Source organism: Rhea americana, unplaced genomic scaffold (genome assembly GCF_003343005.1).
Source record: "Rhea americana isolate MKP2758 unplaced genomic scaffold, rheAme1 scaffold_175, whole genome shotgun sequence".
Lineage (NCBI taxonomy): Eukaryota > Metazoa > Chordata > Aves > Rheiformes > Rheidae > Rhea > Rhea americana.
Genome location: NW_028185872.1, coordinates 1,110,663 through 1,137,334, shown reverse-complemented (window position 1 = coordinate 1,137,334; position 26,672 = coordinate 1,110,663). Strand labels below are relative to the sequence as shown.

General features: G+C 41.6%; 1 protein-coding gene across 1 annotated transcript in view; it reads right to left on the bottom strand.

Moving 5' to 3' along the window:
* The window catches only part of VPS53 (VPS53 subunit of GARP complex), a 68,699-nt gene that overhangs the window by 24,132 nt on the left and 17,895 nt on the right, over positions 1–26,672 (bottom strand). Inside the window, exons 6-16 of the mRNA XM_085301250.1 lie at positions 22,906–22,992; positions 22,488–22,603; positions 21,246–21,365; positions 15,623–15,701; positions 14,164–14,307; positions 12,951–13,093; positions 12,147–12,288; positions 10,360–10,461; positions 7,201–7,295; positions 2,122–2,364; positions 504–651 (exon numbers count right to left, since the gene is read on the bottom strand). Of these exons, the coding sequence (XP_085157376.1) occupies positions 504–651; positions 2,122–2,364; positions 7,201–7,295; positions 10,360–10,461; positions 12,147–12,288; positions 12,951–13,093; positions 14,164–14,307; positions 15,623–15,701; positions 21,246–21,365; positions 22,488–22,603; positions 22,906–22,992 (1,419 nt within the window). The remainder of the gene's footprint in view (positions 1–503; positions 652–2,121; positions 2,365–7,200; positions 7,296–10,359; positions 10,462–12,146; positions 12,289–12,950; positions 13,094–14,163; positions 14,308–15,622; positions 15,702–21,245; positions 21,366–22,487; positions 22,604–22,905; positions 22,993–26,672) is intronic.

The window sequence follows — 26,672 nt, the reverse complement described above, 5'->3', positions numbered from 1 at the left end:
AAAGCACCTGAATATAAGCAGCTCTGCGTCTGCAAAGCCTATCAGCATGTATCTTTCTCCTTGTTCTGCCTTTCCCCAATATTTGACATGAGCATTTTCCTGATCATACATTGAATTAGCCTTGCTCTTGTTCTTATAAGAATCAGATCACAAACCAGAAGCAGAGCTTTTCTTTTTCCCTTTTCATTCCATTTAGAGAAATTATGTAACAAATATAAATAGATGCCACRCAAAACTAAGGATGCAAAGCAGGATTACAATCATATGAGGGAAAAACAACAAGATCAATACTTTCCTTTCTTTGAAAAATAAATTTAATTACRTAGAGCTCCATAATCAGCAAGACACTACGCAGAGCAGACACTACCACACACATTTTAGTTTTTCTGACTCTTCCCTTCTCCGCAGCAGCCTACCCTTGAGGAGGGAGCAGCACTTCATCTTTAGAGAAGCCAGGGACAGCTGCCAGTGCGATCTCAGAGGGGTTGCAGAGGAAAACTCACCTGCTGGGTGGTTGCCAAGCAGTACTCTGCAGTGCTAAGGATGCTGCAAATGAGACAGAGTTCTTCAAAAGTAAACTTCGCCACTTCAGAGCCTTCCTTTTCTTTCAGCAGGCTAGTGATGGTGAGCCCACCACTGCTGCTAGTTGTTCTGAAAAAAAAAAAGTCTGTGAGGCTCTGTGTACACAGACACATTTATTGCAAAATCACTACAGGATTTCAATGTCAAAAAGGTCCTTAAGACCACAAAATCCAATRCCCTGTTTAACACAGGCCAGAGAACATCTTGCAATCATTTCTGCAGCAAAYTCAACTATTTTGGATAGAAAATATCTTTTAGGAAGACAAGTATAACTTGATATCAAGTCTTCAGGCAAAAGGACAATTCATCCTTTTGCAACACATTAGATTAGAACTAAGCTTAATAAACTTTCCCAGCTAAATTCACCTTGACTGTCAGTTACTCAAAATCTAATGAAACACTACAGAAAGATCTCAATGACTATCATGCAGCTTGTTGTAGTTATCTTCTCAATATTAAATAGACATTAAAACGCATTTGAAACTTTGGTAACCCATTTTAAAAGCTGATGATATCRACAATAAATTACAGGAGATGTGGCTTCTTTCCACTGTGTTCRAGTGATTAACTGCTGTAYAGCAAAAAAGAAAGAATCAGAACAGCTTAAAGTCAGGAAATTCCCTACCTCTCAACTCTTTATAATCCAAATCCATTAAAAAAAGAAATAGGACAGTGATATTTATCTTGGATGGCAAAAATAGAGCACACAAAAAAACGTGTACAAAGAATGCAAYTGAGGTCTGATGGAGAACGCACATTAAATTTATCTTTCCACTTCTCTGGATGTAACCTTCTCCCCTTCCATCTGCAAAAGATCTTGCTAGTTTCAGAAACTCATTCTGCTGCTCCTAGTTTTACAAGTGAAACAAACTGAAGATGGCAAACAGCACAAAAATTTATCTGCAGTTAGGTTAGTGATTACTCAAGGGACTCCCTCAGCCTGTACCCCTACCTATTTTAGTGTAAACTCATAATAACTGACTTTTCTCTGAATTAACACCTATATATTTGTATGAATATACAATTTTTCAGAGCAGAAATAGTTACAAGTAAACACTTTARCACCATGCAAATAAAGGATCTTCACTATAAATTATTATATATATATGTACAACTTTGAGCTCCTAACACCAGGCAGCTGAGAATCATAGAATGRATTTGCTACCCTAGTAGCAGGGTATATGCAATTCTGAAAGTCRGAGCTCTCTGAAGAGACTTGGGCTGGCATTTTAAGAAGGAATTTTAAGAAATTGGAAATCTGACTGTTAATCAAACAGAATATGAAGCTAATTTCCAAAGGCCCTGGATAAAAAAAAAAGTGTTAGGGTTGTCATTTGGTCTCTTGCTGTTTCTCAGTGTAACAAACYGAACTTTGGAGAAAATCATGAAGAAAATGTAGACATATTGCTGCTACGTGCTTTCTTTAACAGCAAAACATAARTGTTCGCAAGTATATATTTGTTAATTAGCTTTATAAAGCATCTGCTCCTTACTGGAACGTCTCAGACTGTGCTGCAGCATTTGGGAAACTAAACTCACTTGGGCAGGTTTCCAGACAGAATTTTCCAGGCATATTCCCGAAGGTACTTCTGGAATATGGTGGTCAGGGCTATCATCGGCTCGCCTGTGCTGAGCTGTGAGCACTGCACCATGCACTTCTTGTAATAAACAAAAAGGTCGGCACAGCTAGGCAGGACGGCTCCTCCTTCATCCACGTTGGGCTTCGGAGGACCTTGAGCCTTGAAGTCAGCCACAAACCTGTCAATCAGTTCGCCGAGATTTCTAATGCAAGAGAAGAAAGGAAAAATATTTTAGTACGCTGGAGAAAAGGAGGGAAGAGAGAGAATAATGCTTGAAACCAGACGCCCTGTCTTGTGACATCAATAAACACATTCCGATTTTAGCAGTTTAGTATCGCAGCCCTTTCTTATCTCCACCTCCTCAGCACAAACCGYGTACAACAACGAAGACCGGGCTGATGAGTAATGACCTTTTGTACTCTAACTTTTAGTGGCAGCTTCAATCTGTTCTCCAGTCACATATAAAAGCTTGCAAAGTCTGCCAGGACTGGGTTCAGCACATCTGATGAAAGTGCATAAAGCTTATGCTCAAGTTTCATTCCTGGCACCAGCAAGAGTCACAGTTGGACTTCTCGTATCAACTGCCTTCAGAGCAGGCCTTGGGGAATATGCCTTTAAAAGGGATGTGCTCAAAACAGTGTGCCATTTGCCATTTCGTGGTCCCATTTGGATACCACCTGGTTTTGCACAACTTCACACATCCTTTAAAGAAGCTTTATTTAGCACGAGCAAAGTGCGCTTCTGACTTTAACTCTTTTTAAAGCACAGAAAGCCCTACTATTGTCTCCAGTGATCCATTATAACCTAGTCTTTACTCAAATATTTTGGTCTTTAGGCAACAATAAACTTCACCCCACCATTTCATCAGGACAGAAAGGCTTTTTAGCTTGGCAGAAGGCCAGAACGATCAATACAGAACCAAACAARTCCTCTGATCTCAGGGAGTTCCTTCAGCCCTACTCCTCCAGAGACAGCACGTTGTGTCGGGAACCGAGAACAGCCCTCCTGATACTGGAGCTTAGCTAAGTGTAGTAGTCTTTGCCAGACGAATTAAATTACAGCAATAAACCCCCTCACCGCATTCACACAAATGCATACATTCCTCCACAAGAAAGGTTAGCTTTTGAGGAACATATAGACATTTCAGATGGCTGAATGGTGCTCTACTAACCTAGAGTAGTTGCCAAGTTCGTGCATTTTATACTCCCACTTCCACTACAGTTYTGGCTTCACTTCCCTCAGCTCCTCTGCCCACAGCACAGCCTTCGCCCATCTTCTTGCTGAGGGCTGCAGCATCTAAGCTTCTGGCTGTGCTGAGCTGTGCTGTTATCAATGCAGAAGGCCAAATCCATAGGAGAAYGGGAAAATAAAGGACCTGTACTGTAACTCCCATGAGGAACTGAGCTACCAGTTATAAACAAGATGCTTTCCCTTGCAGTTGATTTATCATCATTATCTTTTGGGAACTGACTTACTTGACAGGACAGCAATGCTGTCCAAGGAAATGAAAATCCTTCTCAAAAAGCCTGTCAAAGAGTTTCAACTTAATGTTCTTCTACTCTTAAGCCAGTTCACAGGGTGCACAGCACAGGAATTCACCCAAAGAGACTGTGCCGGGTCTCCAGGGAATAGGCACAGCCCTACCACCAGCACTGACTGATGGGGGTTAAGGTCCTTTAGCACATTCTCACTTACCACTGCCAATTAAAGAGAAAAAGCAACAGCAACAACAACAACTTTTTCCCAGTTTCTGTTCATCATTACATTTCTCTGCAGAACCCACAGCACTGCCTCAGTGGAAAAGGTGACACGGCTCCTCCCCAATAACTTTACAGACAACAGCACCAAGAGATGAAATCCTACTGTGGATGCTCTGCTGAGCCAAACTAATTACAGACCTGCCCTTGCAAAACCAAAGCTTTATAAATGCTAAGCAAGCCATGTTGGCTTAAACTAGGCTCACAGGCTATTCCAAAGACAAGCAGCCCTTTTCACAYGCTCACTGCACGCTGCGTTGAGTACTTTACGTAGCTCCAGTTCCACACGCAGACACATCTCCTCCGCTTTGTCTCAAGAACTGTGAAAGCATCAGGCTGCTCAACTGGTGTGATAAATCTTTACGCTGGCACAGGCAACTGAATGCTGAACCGAGGCATTTATCGTAGCTGACCGCAGTGAAGCAAATTACACTTCCCACCATAGCTGTGCGGTAGCCAAACAGATGGCGATGGAAGGAGGGCTCGCATGGGGCACAAGCTGCAGCATTCCTTCAGGTTCTCAAGGCAGGCAGACACGGCTTGGCCCTTGTCAAAAGCCCACTAAATTTAACAGCTGCATTTTCACCTCTGCATCTGTGCTTTGCTCCATCTGYGCAACAAAACAGGGCTTTCTTAGCATCCACCAGCCCCATTTTTTTTTTGATTCTGTCTCAAGACACAAGGAGGAACGTCAATGGCTTTTGTTTCTTTATGCTTATTCCACATGTTCTCCTGTTCTCTGAGGCAAAGTGAAATGTATCTACATTTCCCCAGTCCGCCAAGGTCTTGTCAACTAGGATGAACAAGCAGATGCAGCTGTCCCAAATAGCTGGGAAAAGAGCCCTATGGCTTCCTGCTTATTTTGCTACTAACCTGGCCAAACTGCCCTGCATGGGCCAGGATCACTGCTCTTATTTCAGCATGGGATAGAGACAAAGAAAACATTAAGCCATTGTGTACTAATGGTACTAATAAATGTTACTGCACACCTCAGTTGATGTCAATGAAACTTTCACACTGGTTTCAGTTGGCACAAATATTGTGCTTTAGCAGAACAAAGCTAACAACCTGAAGCAATGGGAGCTCCAAAAACCTGGCAGAAAAAGCTACTGGGAGACAGAACAAGGAGGCAGGAGAGCTACAGAAAAACAACATTTTCTCCATATAGGCTTTGCAAAAATGCTCAAAGCAAATTCTCTGGTAGGGCAGATGTGCTATTTCTTAACAGCAGCATATTTACTGGAAGCAAGAACGCTCCATATCTACTCAGGAGAAAATATGAAATGAAATCATACCAGGACAATTGTATTACAGTTCTCAAATCCTTTTCTTTTTCTTTCACTCAGCCTATTCAGTCCTTTTTCTGCATCTTTGGCAATCATGAGAGAGGACCTAGACAACTCCACGCTATGYTCAGTCAGTCTGTTCGGTGACATCAATCGCTGGTATCAGCCGGCACCAGGGAACAGGAGTGGCGTTGAGATGTCCAGACTACTTGCAGGGTTGTATCTATTGACTGGGTATGTTGGAAACCCCTCTATTCCTGGGGCGCAAACACACCCYGCAAGGAGAACATGCCAGCCCTCCCAATCAACGCACATTTTAGCGCACTTAAACATGGTTCTGCACGCTAGCAGCACATCTAACAGAGCTGCTGCTCTGCTCTCGCACAACGCGCCGCACAAGCGCCTGCTCCTCACGCTCTGCAAGACCACGAGCAAGAGCTAAACATGCATATCCCCTAAAAGGGCAGAAATGAAGTCTATATTCAGACTGCAGCTTGGGGTGGAGAGCAGCATCTTTATTTCAGGTGTCTCCTATTAAACTGCTAGTTTTTGGCACTGTATTCCTTTAAATGAGAATGGAAACAATTTTCCAGGAGAAAAGGACCAAGCTGCTTTCTTCCACAGACTAAAGCAGTAACAAACAAAACTATCATACCACTCTTTAGGCAAAGCCCAAACAAACTGTTAATTATCTAAGCCACTCATTTTCAGACATCAGTCACAGATTCCTCAAAATTTCAGAGAGGGAAAAAGAGTGAAAAATGACAATGAAAAAGCAAATTTTGGCGGAGGAGGGCAGTATGGGGAACACTGTGGCAGTTTTCCTTTGAACTCCTTTGCAGTCTGTGGCTATAAAACTAATATAAAACATCTCAGGCTTGCAAAGGAARAGGGAAAAGGAAAATCGAAAGTGCTAGGAGCACAGTGGGGTAGAATTACCAAAGTGGGGATTAAAATGGCCTTCAGTGAGAAGGGAGAAACACTCAAACAAGGCAGTGCTCAGTTTGCCRAGAAGAATTTCCCTTTGTTATGCTGCAGAGCAGAACCTAACCCCAGCACGACGAACCATTGAGCAAGGCCTGCTTTGTTTTAAATAAGTGTAACATTTACAGGACACAGGAAACCTTCAAGATGGCTAAACTGAGGTTTGGACAAAACCACGATGCTGTGAGCCTCAACTGATGCACACTGCCATACAGAAAGCCCACAGAAGATAGGAGGGCACRGACAGACGAGTTACATGAGGCAGGCACCTCTGTCTCGTTTCCAGACAGTAACCTGTACTAAGGGACAGTATTAAATATTTCTCAACCAACTCCTTCCTCAACTGATACTGCAGTCATTACAGAGATGTTATTTAAACCCTGGTGGGAATCAAGGTGCATAAGAAAATGTGATGAGAACTCTAAACACATTTCAGAGCTCCAAGCTGAAATCTCTGTTCATTAAAGTATTTTGCTGCAAGTCAAAGAGGAAGAGGAAGGAGGATTCTAGGGATGCAAAGCCCCCCTGACAGCGTCCCAGTCTGTGAATGACCARAATGTTATCTTACAGCTAACTCACCTACAGCAGCTTTCATCTGAGGATCTCAAAAAAACTTTCTATAGCAAATCTTGAAATTCTTCTGCCAAGAAGGCACATGTATATTTTACAGAAAAAGCAAACCTACTATTTGTAGAAGACATGAGATGAAAGAAAGGTATACATCTACAGTGGGAACTGCAGAAGCAATGCCAAAAACACTAAGCCTCTTCCACAGAAAGGCAGCAGACATCATTCCTGCAGGCCTTTGCAATTACATATAAAACCAACACACACAGCCCTCTTAACACCCGTATTTTTGCCTGAGCTAAAGCTCCGCTCATTCTAAATTTCCTGAACTGCGAGCACTTCAAGAAATTTGTTTTCTGCAACTTGAATACATAATCTAGGGCAATGTCACTGTAATACACATTCAAAAGCAAACAAGACCAAAAGAGCATTCTGGTTACTCACTTGTCCTGGGATTCAATATATACATAAAGGTGAGGCTCAAAACACTTGGAAACAATGCCATGAAAAGGGTTGTCTGGGACCTTTGGCTTCTTTGGCTGTAAAGAAACATTTAGAGTGTTGACTTCAAACCTGCCCTGTGAGATCTAGAAGAAACACTAGTGTAAACAGCACAGGAGGATCTAAGTCTTTAGGAATACTACAATCCAGAAATTTGCTGTCACGTAATCAAAGGCATATGATYGACAGAATATACAAAGCCTGTGTCCCAGTCTCCCTTAGCTTCTACAGGGCTGTTAGGATTCCAAGGAATTTTTTCACTTGTAAAATATTCTTACAGAGAAGACCATTCCATGCTTTTATAACAGGTTTCTAGAGAAGAGGCTCAATGCAATTTGTAAATAAGGAAACCTCACTGCATCCTTCCAAAAGTAATAGGACTCCACTAGCCACCTCTGAAATGAAACACAGCAGTTGTTTGAAAGTAACACTGTAAAATCTCTACATTTTAGAACATTAAGGATAATAACTTAAAGTTACAGACTTCATCTGGATGAATTTTATTTAGATAAACAGAACATAATTACTGGAGCTGGAGTTATACAGGCAACATTATAGGATTGCTTTCACTGTGAAACATGTTTCTGGGGATGCAGAGTTCTACTTTAAAATCAAATTTAGAGCAGTAAGTACATATGCCATTTGGGAGTCATTCGGTTTGCTCTCAGTTTATATAGTATTTTTAAAAGCCTGAGGTTTAATTTACTATTGCAAAACAACTTTTTTTTTGCAAAATTCCTACAGTTGAGATACATTCAAAGTCCAGCTTATTACTAACACACTCTAGAAAGCGGCCAATCACATCTTAATGAAGCCACTGGGACTACAATATGCTTAAAGTTGTTATGGTAAGTACCAYGGATGGACCAGGCCTTTAAGCTCCTTTGTTCTACAGCTAGATTTTTCTTTTTATTGATAGACAATTTGCCTTGTTGTCTGCTGGCAAGTTGACAATCTTTCACTGCCTGCAAAGAAGGCATCAGAGACTTTGGAATGGAATTCTTGCCTCGCCCCACAAAAAGCCAGGTTCAGCTCCCAGCCAACGAAGATACAGATTTTTTTCCCATTTTTCTTTTTTTTCCTCTCTAATCCAAAGAAAAGCTAATCAAGAGAGCCTAAAAGAGGTACTCTCCTAAACGACAGAGAAGGTGGCACTAGGTCATTGGCAGRAATAGCACAGAAGAGCAGAGTAAGCATCGCTCAGAAATAATTAAGACTCAAAGACAAAAACGATTATTAATACGTGGCTGCAAACCTAATACGAACAAATAGTTTTACGGAGACCAGACCACCTCTACAAGACTGGCTTCATTAACCTTTTCACTAACAACGTGACTGGGGAATGCAAGTTTTTACTGTTTTGGGAAAGAGTCACTACCCAGCATCCTCTGTCCCAGCCCCTCGCCGGTGCCTGCTCGCTTCTGCTGGATGCACACGCTCATCAGAGCTGGGAGGTGGTAATTACAGAAACCTTCCAGTCACAAAGGTCTCCAGAACAGCAGTGCCAGCACAAGGTTGCAGATTCATTATGTTTACGATTCACCAGGCTGGGAGAGCTGAATCCCAACGCAGGACTGCATTTCTGTGAGTGCGTGTGGGTCTTTGCATCATGCCGCTCCCAGCACATCTGCTAGAGAGACTACTAAATCTTTTAACAGTAGCAGTAAAGCTGTGTTTGAGTGTGCAATCCTGTCCAAAAGCTGCAGATGTTTAAACTATTTCCTCCTCGAGTTTGATGGAAATAATAAAAGGTTACTGTTGTCACAGTAAGGAGGTCTGCAGCTGGCYCAGTTTCCTTTCATTACTATCCAAAGTAAACAGTTTAAATCTAACAGCTAGGATCACTAAAAGAGGTTCTGTTTAACATGAATTCTCCCCCCYTATTCTTATGCTCCCTCTTACACTTGCAAGTGTCCTGAAATCTCAGAGAATTCAAGACTAGAGTCTTAGAAGTGCTCTACCAACCAGAACTGTTCATCTGTAACCCCTCCTTTTCCTTCTTGCCAGTGAATGCAGATGATGATCAGGCCTCCAGCACTAACTCTCCAGCACTAGTCACCAACTGATGACACTTTGAAAGAGAAGTAGTGGCACCTAAAGGTTGAGGCTTCCAAGCAGGCATCTGCAAGACAGGGGTCTGTGGGGCAGTCACTCTTGCAGCAGATCCTAGCACTGAGATGTGGGTATTGACACAAGGAAAGCCCAGAGACGGAGGGAAGCCTCTCCTCAGACTRCATTTCACAGAATAGCCCAAACAGATTGGGTGCAGCCTTCACATCAGAAAGAAAACTAGCCTCCTTACCTACAGGGAGCAAAGAAGCTCCTTTCATAGGAGCACTGAACTGTTTCTCGCCAGGGCAGCGGATTCTACTATTCATTAAAAACATTAAAACAGCCCACAGTTTTGCTTCTCATCTCTTCACCTGCTTGCTAGCACTCCTGACTTTCACCAGGATGGCCAGTTCCTCATGTCAAATCAGGGCATCAGGGCCAACCTTTTTCCAGCCACAACATATAGTAGAAACCAAGTTTTTCGCAAAAAAGCGTGTAACTCCCCAGGTTCTCAATATCAGTCTTCTAGATTGCTGAGAAAGTCCAACCAATACTAACTCTCCAAGTCACATTTTAATAGAAGGAGCAAAATTTGGCTTGATAGTTCTGCTTTGAGACTTCTGCTATGGGTGGAAGGCAGAGGGCTGTCCTACTCATGTATAAATCTACTGAAGACGCATTGCGCCAAACCAGTGCCAACTGAGAGCTACCATCCTACAAARACCTCCAGGTGTGGGGATCTGAGCGGTATCTATGGCACTGGTCATACAGTCTGTAAATGGATGTAGACTCACCAAACAGAGTAACAGGTCCAAACAACTTACACCCAAACACTCAGAAAGCATCAGTTTGATGAGTGAAATATGGGGCTTGCAGGCTTTGATATTGGTGCCAATTAAAATACCAGTGCTTACTATTCGCTMTAACATTTGGACAGCCAGTGCTTTTACAAGTGGTTCAGTGTCGCCTGCACTGCAGAGATAACAGATGAAACACGCTATGGAGATGACGGTGACTGCCTCATTGAGGACTCAAGAATTTAAGACTTACTCTGTCCATATCACTTTTCTCAATCACAATCTCATCTGCCTCTGTTCCAGTGTCATCCTCCAGAAATGGGTTGGTAGAAGGAGGTGGTACTTCTGTTTTTTTCTGTTAAAAAAGAGAAAGTTCACTGCAAAACAGTCTCTTTTGTACCTTCTCACACACAGCTGCATGTTTTGTTTTACTGAGCCTTTCAAAGCACTGTACAGCAGTTTGTCTCCTCCAAGCAAAGAGGAGGAGGCAGAGGGCCATGTGGTGCCGCTCAATCAAGACTGAAGGCATAGTCCCTTCCACTCCAGGGCCAGTCTGCCTCCTCCCACTGTTCCTGTGCCTGCACTCACCCATTCTGCCTGTGCTGTCTCTCAAAGGGGCATTCTGACTAATGCCAAATCCCTATCCTCTCAAATCCCTCACTCCAGAATGTGGSATCTCCTCTGAGAGGACCATCAGGGCTCCCAACCATGCTTGCTGCTTCATCTGCTGTTAGACACAGAGCCTGAAAGGGTACCAAAGGCTCAAGGAGAAGCAGCAGAGTACTGACATCTTGTTCAGGAGATGCTGACATGAGTCAACCCTAAACCCTTTAGAAAGATGAGGCTTAACTGGAGGACTGCTAACACAACCTTCAACTGCAGGCTCAAAAACTGTGCTGCTGCAATAAATCCTGCATTATTGCTCCTGCCAGACTGCTTGTCCCCACTGTGCACTCTCTGGATACTCATTTATAATTATTGGCTTCATTCTGTGTTTAAAAGAGGTCAGATGACTGCATCCAGGGCTTCACAGTTTCTAGGCAGATTAGAAAGGAGAGCGGGGAGAATTTTCTTTATTTCAAGCCATACACTCCCCTTTTTCTCTCAGCTCTATCTTCTCCAAAGGGATAAAAACAATCCAGAGAAGCCAACTAAAGCTGAAAACTTCGTATGAAATTTGTCAGAAAAATTAAGCCATTTTCTTGAGWGTGCTCAAATTCAGCCAGGAGGAAAATCTCACAGGACTTCCGTTTTTAATTAGTGGCACCAACCGATGATCCACAGCAAATTACTAACAGGTCCACCAGGCTTGCCTGGTAGGTTGAATTATCATATCTAAGTAAGTTTCAAGACACGAGCTGGACAGAGCAGTGAACCTCAAGCCAGTGGCTCATGAGCCACACGTGGATTCTGCACTCCCAGGGCATTTGGCTGGCAGAGCACTTGGCTGAGATTTCAGGCAGAAAAAGCACAGAGATGACCCCCAGAGATATTCAGTGAGCTGTTTCTCTTGGCTCTGCCTTTACAATCTACTGAACGAGATACTGAAAGCGGAAGCTATCAGTGCCCCTGCAAGTAAGACTATCCTAACAGACAACGTGGGGTGGAAAGTTGGTACCAGGTGGTAACCAGAAACAAACAGAAAAGGGAATTTCTGGTTGTAAGTGTCATCARCATGCAGAGAACAACTGTTATAATGCAATCACTGTGCCATAATTACTTTGCAGTTCTCCATCCCAAAGTGGCTTCAGCTGCAAGTAACAGTGCCCAGAAGTGAAACTATACAACCAGCCCTCGTGAGCCCTAAAGCCTCCCATCTACCACACACTGCAAGCTCAAGAATCCCTTTGCTCAACTCTAACTCACCAAGTACAGACACACTTAACATGCTATGCTGGGGCAAGTCGGAATTTTCCTAGCAGCAAAGACTGCAGCAGGCATGCTTTTCAGTCTCCTATTACCATATCTAGGTATAAGAAAAGGCTTTTTTCTCCTCCAAAAGTTAGGGACCAAAGGACTGCTCTTTAGAAATCCCCTTACCACTGTCCCATCAGCCAGAGTGCAACCTGAGAAGCGTTTAGCCAGCAGTCCTTCAAAGTTGGTTGTCCTCTGAATTGCAAACAAAAGCAATTTCACCTCAATCTCCTTTGCTCTTGTGCGCATTATCTTAGCGAGCTCTGTCCTGAAAGGGGAGTGGGGGAGAGAAAAAAAAAAAAAAAAGACAAATGTAGTTTTCCAGATGGAAACAGTCACCTGTGTGCATATGAAGAGGTTGTAGTTCAGTCTAGTATCTAGAGAGACACTTTCAGCACAAAATTCAAGATAATTCCTAAGCTCCTCTCACTCAACTACAAAACTGCCTTGTAGGTCACACTCAAATACATAACCACAGTTGTTTAGAGCTTTGTCTCCAAACATCCCCTCCACCAGTCCAGCTAGAAAAGCCAGTGGTATTCCAGAACACAGGTAATGGTGCTCCTGGGACTCTGGCTAGCATTTCCTCTCATCCCCTACATCTGCCTTTCAAAGAGACTGGCCTGGGGYAGTCACAGCAGTCAGCTCGTGCTTTCTCATTCAGCCTTTATTATTATTGATTCTTACCTCTGCCAAACTAACATTCATTTCCACTTTGTCTCACTCCCTCGACAGTAAATACAGTTTCAAGGCTACTTCTTAGGATTTTCACTTTTTTTGTTGTCGTTTTAAAACGCAAACAAGCTATACAAATATTTGGAGACGGTCTTTAAAGTCCTTTGTGTACGTGATTGATTTGGCAAAAAGAGAGGCCAATCTTTTAAGGCAGGTGACGCCGGAAAGCGTTGCGGGTTACCCATACGCGCTCACCTTGTGACGTGACAGAACTCCACCGCGATACGCTCCGTCATGCACCACTCCTGGGGGAACATGCGCCCATACTTCTCCTCGTAGTCCACCAGCTGGCGTTTTATCCAAGCGTAGCGCCTGTCGATCTTATCCAGCCAGGCGACCTGAATACCATAGAGAACAACATCCTCAAGAGCAGCAGCTGCTAACATGCAGCCTGACCACTTAATTTTCCTGCAGTTGCTTCAGAGAGGAAATTGGGCTATCAATCAACTTAACTTGACCAATATTAATAATACTTTGAATACTAACAGTCATTCTTCAAAATACTTAAGCTAGACTGAAAAATTCTGCCTTACATGAATTTAGAGACCAAGTTCTGTTGAAAATAAGGAAGACAGCACTTCTAAATCATGTAGGTACTATTGAAAACTAAATCCAATAATTCATTCAATCCCACTATTTATTTTGCAGACAGAGAAGTTAAGGTGAGCACTGGGATCAGAAGTCAGGAATTCCTGGATTTTCACGTTCAATTGGTTTTCAGACTCCAGGGTTTGTGTCACTATAAACCAGAATCCTTACTACAAGAGCAGAGTGGGATCACCTCCTCCCCCCAAAACATTTGTACTTTTTACTCAAAAAAGCAAAAAGATCAAAGAACTTTCCTGAAAAAAAAAGTTATTTTAAATGAAGCATTTTAGAGTTTTTCCTCTTTGTCATAAACTATCATAATTTAATAGTTAAAATATATCTTTGACTCAAAACATTCTTTCATAAATCTGAGAAGATTATATTATTAAGAAATGTTAGCATCAAGACAAGAATTTTAAAGATTATCTACATAAACTGTTCCACTTACTAGACATGTTCCCTCCMACCCCCTCACTCACCTTTTTTAAGGTTTGGTAAAAGGGGAGTTGCAACAATCAATTCTCAACCCTTTACAAGTTAGAAAGTATACGTCTAATTTGAATTCATTTGTTACAGTAGGGGAAAAACTTTTCCAAAGCTGATCTATGAATCTGAGCTCTAAGGAAGGTGGAAATAATCCCAGCAGGAGACCACATTGCCTCCAAATTCATCAGCCAGTCACCAGCACACCAGCAAGTCGCAGCCTCCAAGCCCCCAGGTTAGGAACACAGTACCAGAGGAAGTTGGGGAAGTGTGAGGTTTGTACATACTACCAGAGCAAAATGCAAAATCCAAATCTGGCTTSCTATGTTTTCCTTACATCTTGGTTTTCCTGGAAAAGGACCAAATACTCTGAGAGGTGTTGCTTAATAAATTTCTTGATGATTTCCTGTTTGATTCTGGGATCCAGGACATTGGCAACTAAACATGCATCACGCAGGACATTGCTGGGTCCACCAGGCCTCTGTCAAAATAAACAGGAAGACATGGTTTAAAGTTAAATAGCCAAAGGGGTGATTGCAAGTTGTACTGCATCCAGGGTTATCTTGTTTTTACCCTTTCCCAATACTTTTCTTTTTGATGCTTTCTGCTATTAGACAAACAATTGAGCTCCCTCCTTAGCACAGGCAGTAAAGTTGTGTGGCTCCACAGCCAGGAAGCGACCAACCTGCAGAAGTGCAGCCAGCTCCTTCTACAGAAAAGGGTCACTGACCCATGATTTCTGCAAAGCCTTCCACTAGTCTAGATATTCTGAAGAACAGCCAAGAGAAGTGATTGGCAAGTAGGACAAGAAAGTTTTCCTGTAGAATTGAAGGCCAAACTAATGGAAAAAAAGCAGTCCAGAGCTGATCAAGTTGCAACATATAGGTTAGCATCTGATGCTGATCTGTACTAGCCCATAACACTACATCAGTGGAGAATACAGAAAATATAATTTAGAAGCATTTTAAAAAACCACTCTTTTGAAGCTCCTTCATGTGGGCACAGATTTGCTCTTTACCAGGGAACTGCTCCAAACATTTCTCTTTTCTGCACTTTTGTTAGTTTTATGAAGACTGTACCCTTTGCAAGTACTCAGATGCATTATTTGGCTAACCTGTGAATTGCTCCCAAAGGCAAAGCATATTTTGTACCTTAATCCTAGCTCAGGCTTATAGCTGTGCTGTCTGTATAACACAGGGACAACAGGCCCCAGCAGACTTGGTGACAGCATGTCATGAAACAGCCTACACTTGGCTTTCCCTAAATTCAATTTCCGCTTCTCCTAAATGCATCTTTTGCATCTATATAAATAAGCAAATAAATAAGCTCAAATAAGCAGCAACACGGGCAAGAACCACCTGGGTCAGGCGCTCGGGGTGCAGGGGCTGTGCACGCAACGCCTGCTGCGTTCCTTGACCGGCTTGCAGGCCTTACTGCCATAAACGTGTTCAAACAACAGACCAGCTTYGAAAGTCGCTGTGACAGGGTCACATTAACTAGTGCTTTCCTCCATCTGGACAAAATGGTCAGCATAACAATGCTTCCCAAGCAGACCTCAAACGCAGCACGAGAGGAAGGGTGTCATTTCCCTCACGCATTCAGAAGGAAACAGGGAGAAATGTTATACACATCACCCTACAGCTTGAGAGATTTGTTTGCTTTCTAAAGTAACTCCTGAAACAGAAGCAGATTAAATGTAGAAGTAAAATGAGATAAAAGCAAGTGACAATTACATCTGATAGCTAATTTCAGCACCACTGTTCAAGGGATGGAATAGGGGAAAATCAGCTCTTTACCTTTGTACCTTGTGAAGGAAAGGCTTCTTCAAAGTCAGCCAGGATTTGCTGTCCTAACTCATTTTGTGCTGCCTTCACCCTAGCGAAGAAATAGGAAATGACGACTTTGTTGGTGGTACAATGTTTTTGGTTTGTTTTCTGCAAACATAACTACAAAATGGACTTCAATCCTAATAGTTACCTTATGTTTTTTTCTCTCTCTCTCTCTTTTTTTTTTTTTTAAGAAAAAAGCAAGCTAAGGGGAAAAAAAACCCACACATTAAGACCCTGCTGCAAAAGTTAGTATTTCAGTAAGAGTCAGTTCCTCAGCTGAAGAATCACCACCATCCCTTTGATATCAGTGTGATCAATTCATTGCAAATCTTTACATCTCTGTATTGAACACAATTTATCAGAAGTATCTTTCTAACAAAAAAGCTTCATAGTGTCTCAATCTTCACTGCGAATTTTTCACAATTCCATGTGCACTGACCTACTTTTAAATGCATCCATGTGAATACTGCTTGGCTGTGGTGATATACTATAAATTCTTTATGTCTTAAGCAGCATAAAAGAGCAAAGGTATGAAATGGGTGAAAAAGTCTGAACAGACCACAATCTTGCTCTTTGGAAGCTTTATTCTCTCAGCTAAATAATTTCCAGAAATAAAAGTCAATATGCCTTAACTGATACTTCTAGGGAAATGGAAATGCCTACACATACTAGAGAGAGCCAAAATAAATAGCTGGGCACTTATATTCCTCTGTAGACCTTGAATTCTTCCATCACTTTTTATTATACTGGAAACACTTTAATGACTAAATTGATTATTCAAAGCAGTGCATTTTTCCAGAGAGACTGATATGTTAGAAAGGGTACATTTACTTTTATGAAGATGTTTGTAAAGAGCAGGGGTAGGCAAGTGAAGAATTTGCATATTTTTAAGACTCAACTTTAATCTTCCCATGTCAGATCCATTAGTGGCAGAAACACTACCAGACAATCTGACAATGTTGGAGAACAGACTGGATTCTTTAATGGTGCCAAAAGCAGAAGATTCTATTCCTTTAAAAGTTAGGGTTAAAATATAACATAATACTTGTGATTTAACTGTACGTATGACCTGCATTATGCAGGATTTATGGTGATTTTGCTTGAAAACCTTCCTGCCTGCAATGTCAAACATAATTCTCACTTAAGCTCTCTGCTTCGCAAGAATGTTTGAAGACTTATAGAGCCTTCCAGGTATAGAGCACAATTAATACCTGCATATCTAACTGTAAAATAGAAGGGATTCACTAATACATTGAGAAAGGAGGAGTTGGAAATTTAAGCAAGAAGCCCATCCTAGCAGCCCCAACAGGTATAATCCTGCTTAAGCCGCACAAGTAACTCACGTCAGAAAGCACCACAGAACCAAACCCCTCCACCATCAAAAAAAACAGAAAAAGGAAAAAAAACCACACTGAATGTGGACTGGAAAAAAAAAATAGCATCTTTTAAATAGTCAAGAAACAAAAAGTCTTTGGTATCAGGAGCCACATAAATGAATGAGATTATATAAACAAGTGAAACTATTAGCCCTGGTACTTATTTCCTTATATAGGAAAATCTGCAGTAACCTTCCCATTTGAAAGCAGCTGCAGAGCAAAGTACAGTGAAAGTACTGAAAGAACAGCCAGATTCCTAAGGATTCAACAAACGTAAAAGAGGCCCCATCAAGCAGTTAAAAGCCCTGTCCACAGACTTTGTTATTTTAGGCTCTGATTCAGAAAAGTACTTACAGATATTCTTAATGGAGGTTCTCATATCCTTAAATTAAGAAACTTGCACAAATGCCTTGTTGAGTTGAGGTGTTAAAATATATATGTGTGTATATGTATTTAATCATGCATATACATCTCAAAAACAAACAAGGAAAACTGGTTTTAGCATTTTTTTTTTTACATTTCTTATGGATAGGGCAGGCAGAGAAATCAAAGCAGTCCAAGATTTAGGCATGTGTGAGCAACCAGAGCGTGCCTCACTGCCCTCCCAGTAATTATCACTTTTTGTATAAGCCCACACAGGCACACACAAATTTTTTTCTTTCCACTAACAGGCACTCAGAAACATAGAAGTTTTTATGCCACATTCTTTGCAGAGAGATTGTGTTAGAGAACACAGGAAGGCACTWGCTTAACCACTAGAGATTATTGCTCCCCATGGAAAGCTCTGAGCCTTTCAATTCAAAATAATCCTCACACTAGGGAAATGGAAATTGCAGAGCCTGGAGCCTTGATCCCAAGGCTTCCTTCACTTGTATCCRCCACCAAGGACCAGCTGGGTGCGTGCATAATAAAGCGTGCGTTTCACTAGTTGCCAAAAGTGARTAACGCACAAAGTCTCAGCAATCTCACTCTTGGTCTGCAACAGATTTAGGATCTCTTCTTGGGTCAGTGTTACCCAGCTGTCCCTCCCTGACCAGGGTGACCCAGCGGCCAGCCTGGCTCCAGGCGGCAGGAACACACCACCACCTTCGCACTCGTGAGGATTAGTGACTTTTCTCTGGCTTGCCTTCACCTTAAAGAGCAAACAAACTCACTCGCTCAACCTTAAACAAAAAGCCCAACCAAACAAAACTACACCACACACTGCTGTTTCAAATGACAATAAATTGCTAGAAACCACAATTCCTTTAGCCAAAGCTACCAGAAATCTTAAACTAGGCCTGGAAGTCTACTGAGATAAAAAGGGGCTGAGCTAGCCTTTTTTTACTGCAGTAAACTTACAATTATCTTCTAAATACTTTCCAGGCTTTTTTCCCCCCACTATCTGGTAGGCTTTTCAGACCTCTTTCATGGATGGGTTTGTGACCACTGATTGAAAACTCTCTCCAGAGACAGAAAACAGAACAGAAATAAGACATAAAATATCACTATTAACTACAACAAACACCTTCCAATGCACCAGATTAGAAGTTGGTTTAGGAATATAAGTAGAAAAATATCTGCACTTGGATCTGAATTGYGACGTTTTTACATCAAGAGCATCAGTACAAGAACCCAAGTAACTGAGGGTCCAGTCAACTCTCCAAATACAAAAAGTTTGATTATTTCCCAAGGGACAGGGCAGGTGGAAAGCAATATTTAAAACACATCATTAGTTTTCACAGCATCAAGGAGTAGGAACCTAAATTAAACACCATGTGACAGTGATTACATTCACCAGCACTAGGCAGGCACTTTTCTTTCCCATGGTTTCCCATTCATATTTGACTTCAATCCATTCACACTAAGAAAGAGAGACTCTTTAATAAGGAAAGCAAGAAAATCTGCTCATCCAGCCATGTATTTAATAGATGTCAGTTACTGCCCCTCATCTTCACCAAAATCTACTTATATAAAGAAGCATTTCTTGCTTTTGCAAATGTCCAAGAGGCTTCAGCTGTGCTATTAAACTAAAGTCATGATGATATAAACCCCAGCAATTTAACAGTATAAAAATAGTACTAAAGAAGTCAGGCAAACTTCCTTTGATGTTTCATAAATCATGACAGTATTTTCAAGCAAAGAGAGAAAAAGTCAACTTCAAATTGTGCTCTAATAGGTACATGTGTAGTCAAAGTCCAAAGCAGATATTACAGCACAGTAAAGCTCCCTGGAGTAATTTGCTGCCTGGATGTCAAAGTAGTAAAGAGATCCTAGCAACATATTGGGTGTAGCTCTCCTTTCACCCCACAAAACAGCCACTTCTATCACTACCAGATGGTGCAACTCTCACTCTGTAAACACTGGAAGGAAAATCCAACAGAGGCAAATCTAAAAATATGAGAAAGACTCGGAGCTTCAGATCCTTATCTTGGAGCGAGATTAAAACAAAGGGAGTTTTCTTCCACATTCCTGCCAGGCTCTCTAGTGTGACTTGATACCATTGTGCCTTKTAGCAGCAGCATGAAGTTTTTTCTAATTATCAGCAACTACAAAAGTAGTGAATAATCTTCCATTAGAAAGGGAAAAACCACCAGAATTCTGGCCTGCGGCTTAAACTATACACAGCTGTTAAATGCCCAGTGCCAGCAGACTTCTGCCCAGGGCACTACAAATCCAGAAGAAAGTGAAAGGAGTTCTGAGCAGAAGGACTGGAATAGACAACAACCTATGTGCAGAAAAGCACTGGCATACATTTGTATCTCTTTAACATTCATGTTCATTTAAGCGAAGGCTTACGGTCAAGTGCTTTGTTGAATCAAAGGCCTCCTATCTCCCCCTGGATTTAGGGTGGATCTTTCTCTACCTCAGTCTCGTAGATTCCATCTGGGTTTTCTGGACTAGGTATCTATACAATAAAGTCCAGTAGATTTACATGAAAACTACAAACACTCGAACACAGTTTCAACAGCACAGGCAGCCAGCCGCTGTCTTAGCAAAGGGAATTACCAAAAAAACAAAACAACAACTACTGGGCTTAGAAGGCTCCTTCAAGTACCTCTGTAATGAGCAAAGTCATGCGAGACATCAAGAGAATGGCAGTACAGATTTGCAGTGTTCAAACATCAAGCTGAAAAGAAACACTATCAAATATCATAGCCATTAAGAAGGTTCACCCCTAATGTCAACAGGCTGCTTTCATCTCAGAGCTGTGCTCAGCACTACTGCAGGCTGTTGAGCAAATAACGTGTGTGGCATGAGGGAAATAAAGCCTGCTGTAAAGCAGGAAAAATAGGTTTGGGCTCCCAGCCCACCCCAGGGACAGCAATGTCCCATTGAACGGGAAGGCTCTAGATCTTGGCACCTAACTGCCAAGTCCCAAATGAAGTCAAAACCCTAGGAGATCTGGTGGCTTAGGCACCACTGAGACTTCATCTACTACTGTGGAGAACGGTGGGCTTTTCTTCTTGAACTCCAATTCAGAYAGATAACCGTGCTAGAGAATCAGGGCTATACAAGCTCAAAAACGTTTTTACAAGCGCAAAGCTTTAAATCAGTCAGGGAAGCTGCATGTTATTTTGGAAGACTTTGTTACTACAAGCCTCAAAACTCAGCACAATTGGACATTATATACAAGTTTTGACAGAAGACGCTCAAGGTGCTTGGAATATCTGAATGTGGRAAGTCCACAATAAGAAATCCTGCCTGCCTAACCCATGGCAAGATGGAACAGTTCTTGGTGCAGGTCAGAAAAAGATCCAACCCTTAGCCTACTATGCAATTTCATAGCAGTAAGGCACATGTCTGGGCAGAAAGTGGCCCCAAGCACCACTATGTTAAATGCATATATTTCTGCTTCATGCCAGGCAKCTGGACTATCTCACTGAGAAGTTAAGAAAGCAGCAGAAAGTACCACCTCAGGGTTTACCACAAACACTTGTACACCAAGATAAAGTTAGAAAAAATCTGTACTTCTACAAATTACTCTAGGTAAGTAAAATTAAAAGCCTGTCAACAAGAAGTCCAGAACATTTATGAATTACATCCATATTAACTGCTGTTATTTAACAGAACAGACTGCTCAAAATGCATCAAATTTTAACCAGTTTTGGCTGGAAACAAGCTCAAAGGACCATGTCCAGCCTTTACATTCCCGTGGAACTCATTCCGTATAAAGCATTTTCTAACCTTCCTTCCCAGCAGGCACGTAAATGCTCAGTATTTGATTATTTTACCTTTCAGAAAGCTGTCGAATCTGAGGAATCCCCATGTATTTGTTGAAGTGCTCTAACACATTCACGACACCTTGGAGGAGGTTGGCAACCTCTCCATATTGTCTCCTCCTGGTCATAGCCCTGTAGAGGAAATTGGAGATTTACAAAGGCACGTTTGTTGAAAATCTTGGGCGGTAATTCCACAGGTTACCTCATCCTTGCTGGATCATGCCAGTCCCTATTGACATTTATTTTTCTAAAATACACAACTCTTCATTAACATTCCAATACAGCATTACAATTTCATTCAACTGATGCTAAAATAAACCAATCCAACATACATCTAACAATGCTTCAAAAAACATAAATGTCAAAACCAATACTTGGCAAAGAATATGTAAACTACTGAATGCATTCACTTCCCAGTATGGGTCCAAAGGCAGCAAATGCTTTTCCACTATAACGACCTGAATTAAGCCATTTGTCATCACACACAAAGTGCGAGTTAGAGCTTCACGGGGAGCAGAATCATTATGCTGAAAAGCTATTAGCCTCAACTTTTCTGTTAATAACTTTCRCAGGGAACTGAGAGAAAAAAAGTTTATTTTTTCCCTCATCCATTAGCTCATTCCAGTGGAGACAGCAGCTTAAGTAAAATTTAATTCTAAACACTTAGCAACCCAGTGTTCGTGCAGAATTTACTACAATCCAAGAACAGTCTGTGCCTGTGTCTTACAAATTCACAGATGCAACATGTAAAAACCGGATTGCCTTAGCCAGTGTGTTCCTCAAGCACATTAAAAAACACAGGAGACTATTGGGAACATGTGGCCTCAACTCCATACATACTACAAACTGTAAGGCTTCTTTGAACTCATTCCTCTCAGGACTAGAGCAGACCTTTCTGAAAAGAGATTTCATTCTGGTTTAAAACCCAAGACTGACAAGAATCTCCCCAAACCCTTGAAGAGCATATTCTTAACGAGGATGCTGGATTGCATTACTCTTTAATGAAGTAAGACTCATTTCTTATCACCAATGATCAACACCACAATTAAGCAACTGATGTTGCAAACCCTTAGACAAAACACTATAGGCTGCCCATCACTTCGAGTAATAGAGCAAGGATCGGCCAAAGTCACAACTTCAGTCTGCAAGCAAACTTTCCTCCAGAAGAACAAGCAGCTGTTACAAATCTACTCAGAGCTGGTCTAGAGAATTCGACAGTTGTGTTAAAACATCACTAAAAATACACATGCTTACTCCAGTGAATCCACACCCCCTGCCAGCATATGCAGGTGATTGAGGGTGGTGATGGAAGTGGTCAGATGACGCTTGGCATGATCTAGCTGCTTGATATCCCGTGTGATTTCTTTAACCTAAGGAATGCAAAAACAAGAGTCTGGTTAAATATCAAGCCACAGTAGCAATGTTTTAAGGAGATAAGGGCTCTCTCCTCCCTTAGGGACTAGAAACATGACAGCTCTACAGCCAGGCTAAAACAAGGACAAGGACACAGGTTCCACAAACACTATTGGATTTTTCGATCTACAACACATTCAACAGCCATTACCAATCAGTCAGTAGTACCACAGACAAAAATGCTTTCTTTCTAATGAAAGCTAGAAGCAAAAATAGCATGCCAGTCTCTTTCCAAGGCTAGGAAGAAACTGCTACTCACCATTTGTTCTGATTTTTCAGCTTTGTCTTTAATATCCTTAATTTTACCAAAGAGTTGTTGAATTGCTTTCTGGGCTTCCTCTAGAGCCTAGAAAAGAAGCAAAGAGTAGAGAGAATCCATTCAGCCTTCACCTTTTAAGAAATATACAGTTGCTCCATTCAACAACCTGGACTGGGGCAGTGAAGGGGAGCTGCTCTGTTACAAAGAAAATATGGTTAGCACATCAAAAGCCAATATGTTAATACTTTTATACTGGGATTTCAATCTGGGTGGACCAATGTTTCAGTATTCATTTTACAATAATGCTCTGAAAATCTGACCGATATTTTCTAAGAAAGTACTTCTATGTGATACGAACTGGAACATCAACAAGTTTAAGGTTACTGTATGAAATTTCTAAGTGCAGAAAAAAAGGTAAACTTCTACTGATCAATATGTCTTTAGACAGGGAAAGAAAACCTCTACATTATGACAAGCACTGAAAAAACTTCCTAATGATGGTATGTTTTTGGTTTATTCCAACTTTCACTTCTAATAGCTACACTGTATCACTGGTCCTGATATTAGATGCATCTTCTTAACTGCTCTTTTGTTGTTGAACTTTTATCTACAAATTTGGCACTGTAGTTCTTCTAAAGTCAAACCAAGTGACATAGGCATTGCTGTGCTGAACAATCATCTATTCATTTTCCTTTCTTTGAATGCCTTACATATAGAACAGAGCGTTTGCCTAAAAACTTCACTGAATTAGTAGGACATCATCCTGCTAAAAAGAAGTGATGCATGTTTTATTGATTCCTTTGATATGGACAATTCAGGCTTTTACCTACAGATTAAGGGGAGTGATTCTTCCTAGGCACAAAACAGAGTGCATACGTTAAGCAGTATCCACAAGAGAGCTGGGCACAGTAAGCAAACCTGGCCTGTCTTTTTGTACCATTTTGGTGTAGGTTTCTTGGGGCATCAGGTCTCCCTTAAACAACCATAGTGTATTCTGACCTCTCACAACCGGTGTGAGCTTCGTATGGATGCCTCAAGCAGAGCCACATGTCCAAAATCAGACACCCAAAATCTGGTCTCTGAAGTAACTCAACATGTTGTGCCTTCTCAGTCTGGCAATAATTTCATCTCCAGCTCCACTTTCTTTCCTGCAGTTAAGCAAGCTTCTATTCTTCTGTTTTTATATCCAGTCCCATGACCAAGGTTACAATACTAGCTACAARATCCTTCAAATACATTTCCAAATGAAGATGTGTTAAATTTAATAGCAAACTGTCCGCCAGGAGGTTTTGCTGGAACATAGCTACATTATAATAAAAGTATAAAAGTTGGAAACATTTTATAATTCATTTTCCAGAGGGGGGGAAAAAGTCTCCTCTGAAATATCTTTTGAATCATGTGAAAGTTAACACTTTATCTATCAGCGTCACACAGCTATCACATAGCATATTCAGTAAATGAACTGAACATTTAAATGTGCTACAGGGACAGCTATATTAGGAATGAACACCTCCACCTTCCCTCTAATTTGGCTGCAGCCTAGTCACTATTTAGAATAGTTGTATTCCATTCAAAGGCATGTGGATTAAATAAAAACCAAATGCTCTTTTCAACATATTTAACTACTGCCTCTGTACTGAGTGCCAGACCATGGAAGCAGCAGATTACTCAAGTGGACTATTAAGCAAGCAGCAAATGCCCTGCACATTCTGAGATTTGGATAGGTCTGTAGGGGAAAAGAAAAATCCTCAACCTGAAGGTCTTCACAGATGCCAGCTGCAATGTTTCCCTTTGCTTCAGCACTACTGTTAAATGCTAATTTCTCTGCATGAKCCCAAGAAAGGTCAGAGCTGCTGAATTCTCTGAGAAGAAAAGAGGGTTTAGCCAGCCCACAAAAAAAGTGTCTCCAAAAGGAGACATTATTCAACTAGCCTCCTCCATCCCCAAAGCCAAGGCAATCTCACAGAACTCCTTCAATATTTGGATCACCTCAAGCCAACTTTCGGGAACAGAAGTTTGCTCAGAYTGTATACATGTGAAAAAACTACTGGGAGATACGCTACGGAGAATTGGCCGTAGGAAGCCCAGGGAGGCCCTGCAAGCCATGCGGCACATGGACCAACGCAGAACACCCAGCAGGATCACTCCCAAATTCACAACACTAGCTCGCCCTTCTGAAACAGGTCTGATTCCYCTCTCCTCTCCCGCAGAGAGTTTTTCAAATACAGACTCAGACAACAGTCACAGCAACTCTCTCGTTTCCGACACAYGATTGCCAAGCTGTGTGGTGAGACCTTCAGCCATTCACCACAATCCTTCCCTCTGGTGGTAGCACCTCTAACCTGTTTTCCAAGAAAGACAGCATGAGTTGCTACTTTAAACATCAATATTCAACTCAGAAGGTCATTCATTCTCAACAGCCTTCAGAGACCAAGAGCTGGGTAAACAACACAGTGAGCAAGGATTTCCATCTCGGTTCTTYGGGCGGTTTTACATTAAAATCCCTATCCACCAAGGTAAACTGGGCTATCCATCTTCTACATGAGATAAAGCATCCTCTACCTGAACACAGGGGCCTTTTCCAAAGTAACTGCACCATAATYTATTTTCAGAGATTGGTCCAAAGCAGGCCCAAAGAGGATTTCTAGCTGTCCACATAACAGCAGTTTCCTCTTTTGTTCACTGTTAAGGAATCACACTCCATCTACATCTGTAACAGGTCAAGGTGCTACTTAATAGTAATAGTACTGTGACAAAAATCAGCAGAGGCTCTTTAGAAGAAACTGGTTCACGCCCAAAGAGCGAGTTCCTACYGCTCGCTGCTCTGCTCTCGGGCAGRCACGCGCCGCAGCGGGCGAACGCCGCACCTAAAACCACCACGGAAACACTGACCCAATTCAAACAGGACGTTATTCCTGCATACTTAAAACTGCCAGAAATAAGGTGACCGGGTGTCATCCCCCRGTCCTGACGCTTCTTGCTTCCACCTTCTCAGAGACTGCAGAAAGCCACAAGCGAGATGAGTGCTCTGCCCCCGTACGACGAATTGAAGAAGTCTGGTCTCCTGCTGCTTAGMAAAACAACATGGCTGTAATTCGGGAGAGAGGAACAGCAGCTGCCGTTCGGTTCGATTTTTATATCGCAGCTCTTTGAGAAGGTACACATTTCCAGAACTGTTAAAAACCCACACAGAGAACTCAGCAGCAAACTTAATGGACTTGAGTAAGCCAGTATTGCTCATAAACACTAGTTTCATTTCTTAAGACTTGCTTCCAAATGTTGCTTAGCCATTAAGATATAAATCTTCAACTAATTCAGTAGCTACTCTCCTAAAAAAACTAAAAAACCCCACTGTATATTCTTATTTGAGCTGGAAGAAATGAATTCATTAATGTGCTCTATTAATGTACTTAGGGTTTTTTTTTTTAAATATATATAGTTTATATTTAGAGATGAAGACTTTTTTTCAAACACATATGATCTGCTGAAATTAATGCTGGATGAAAATTTATTATTCTTTTAGCCAGAAGGACACCATCAGATAACTCTGATGGAAAATTCAGAAGCAACTCAAAAGCGTTACTTGTTGGACAAAACCTACCATTAAACAATCTTAATGGTTCTTTCTAAAGAAACCAAATAAGTTTTAGGCCATAACATTCCAACTGCAGCACTTGAAAGTAAAGTACTGCAAGCAGAGGGAGGAAATTAAACCAACCAATAATGGGGGGAAAAAAAAAAGTTCACCATCGTGGCCACTGCAAAGT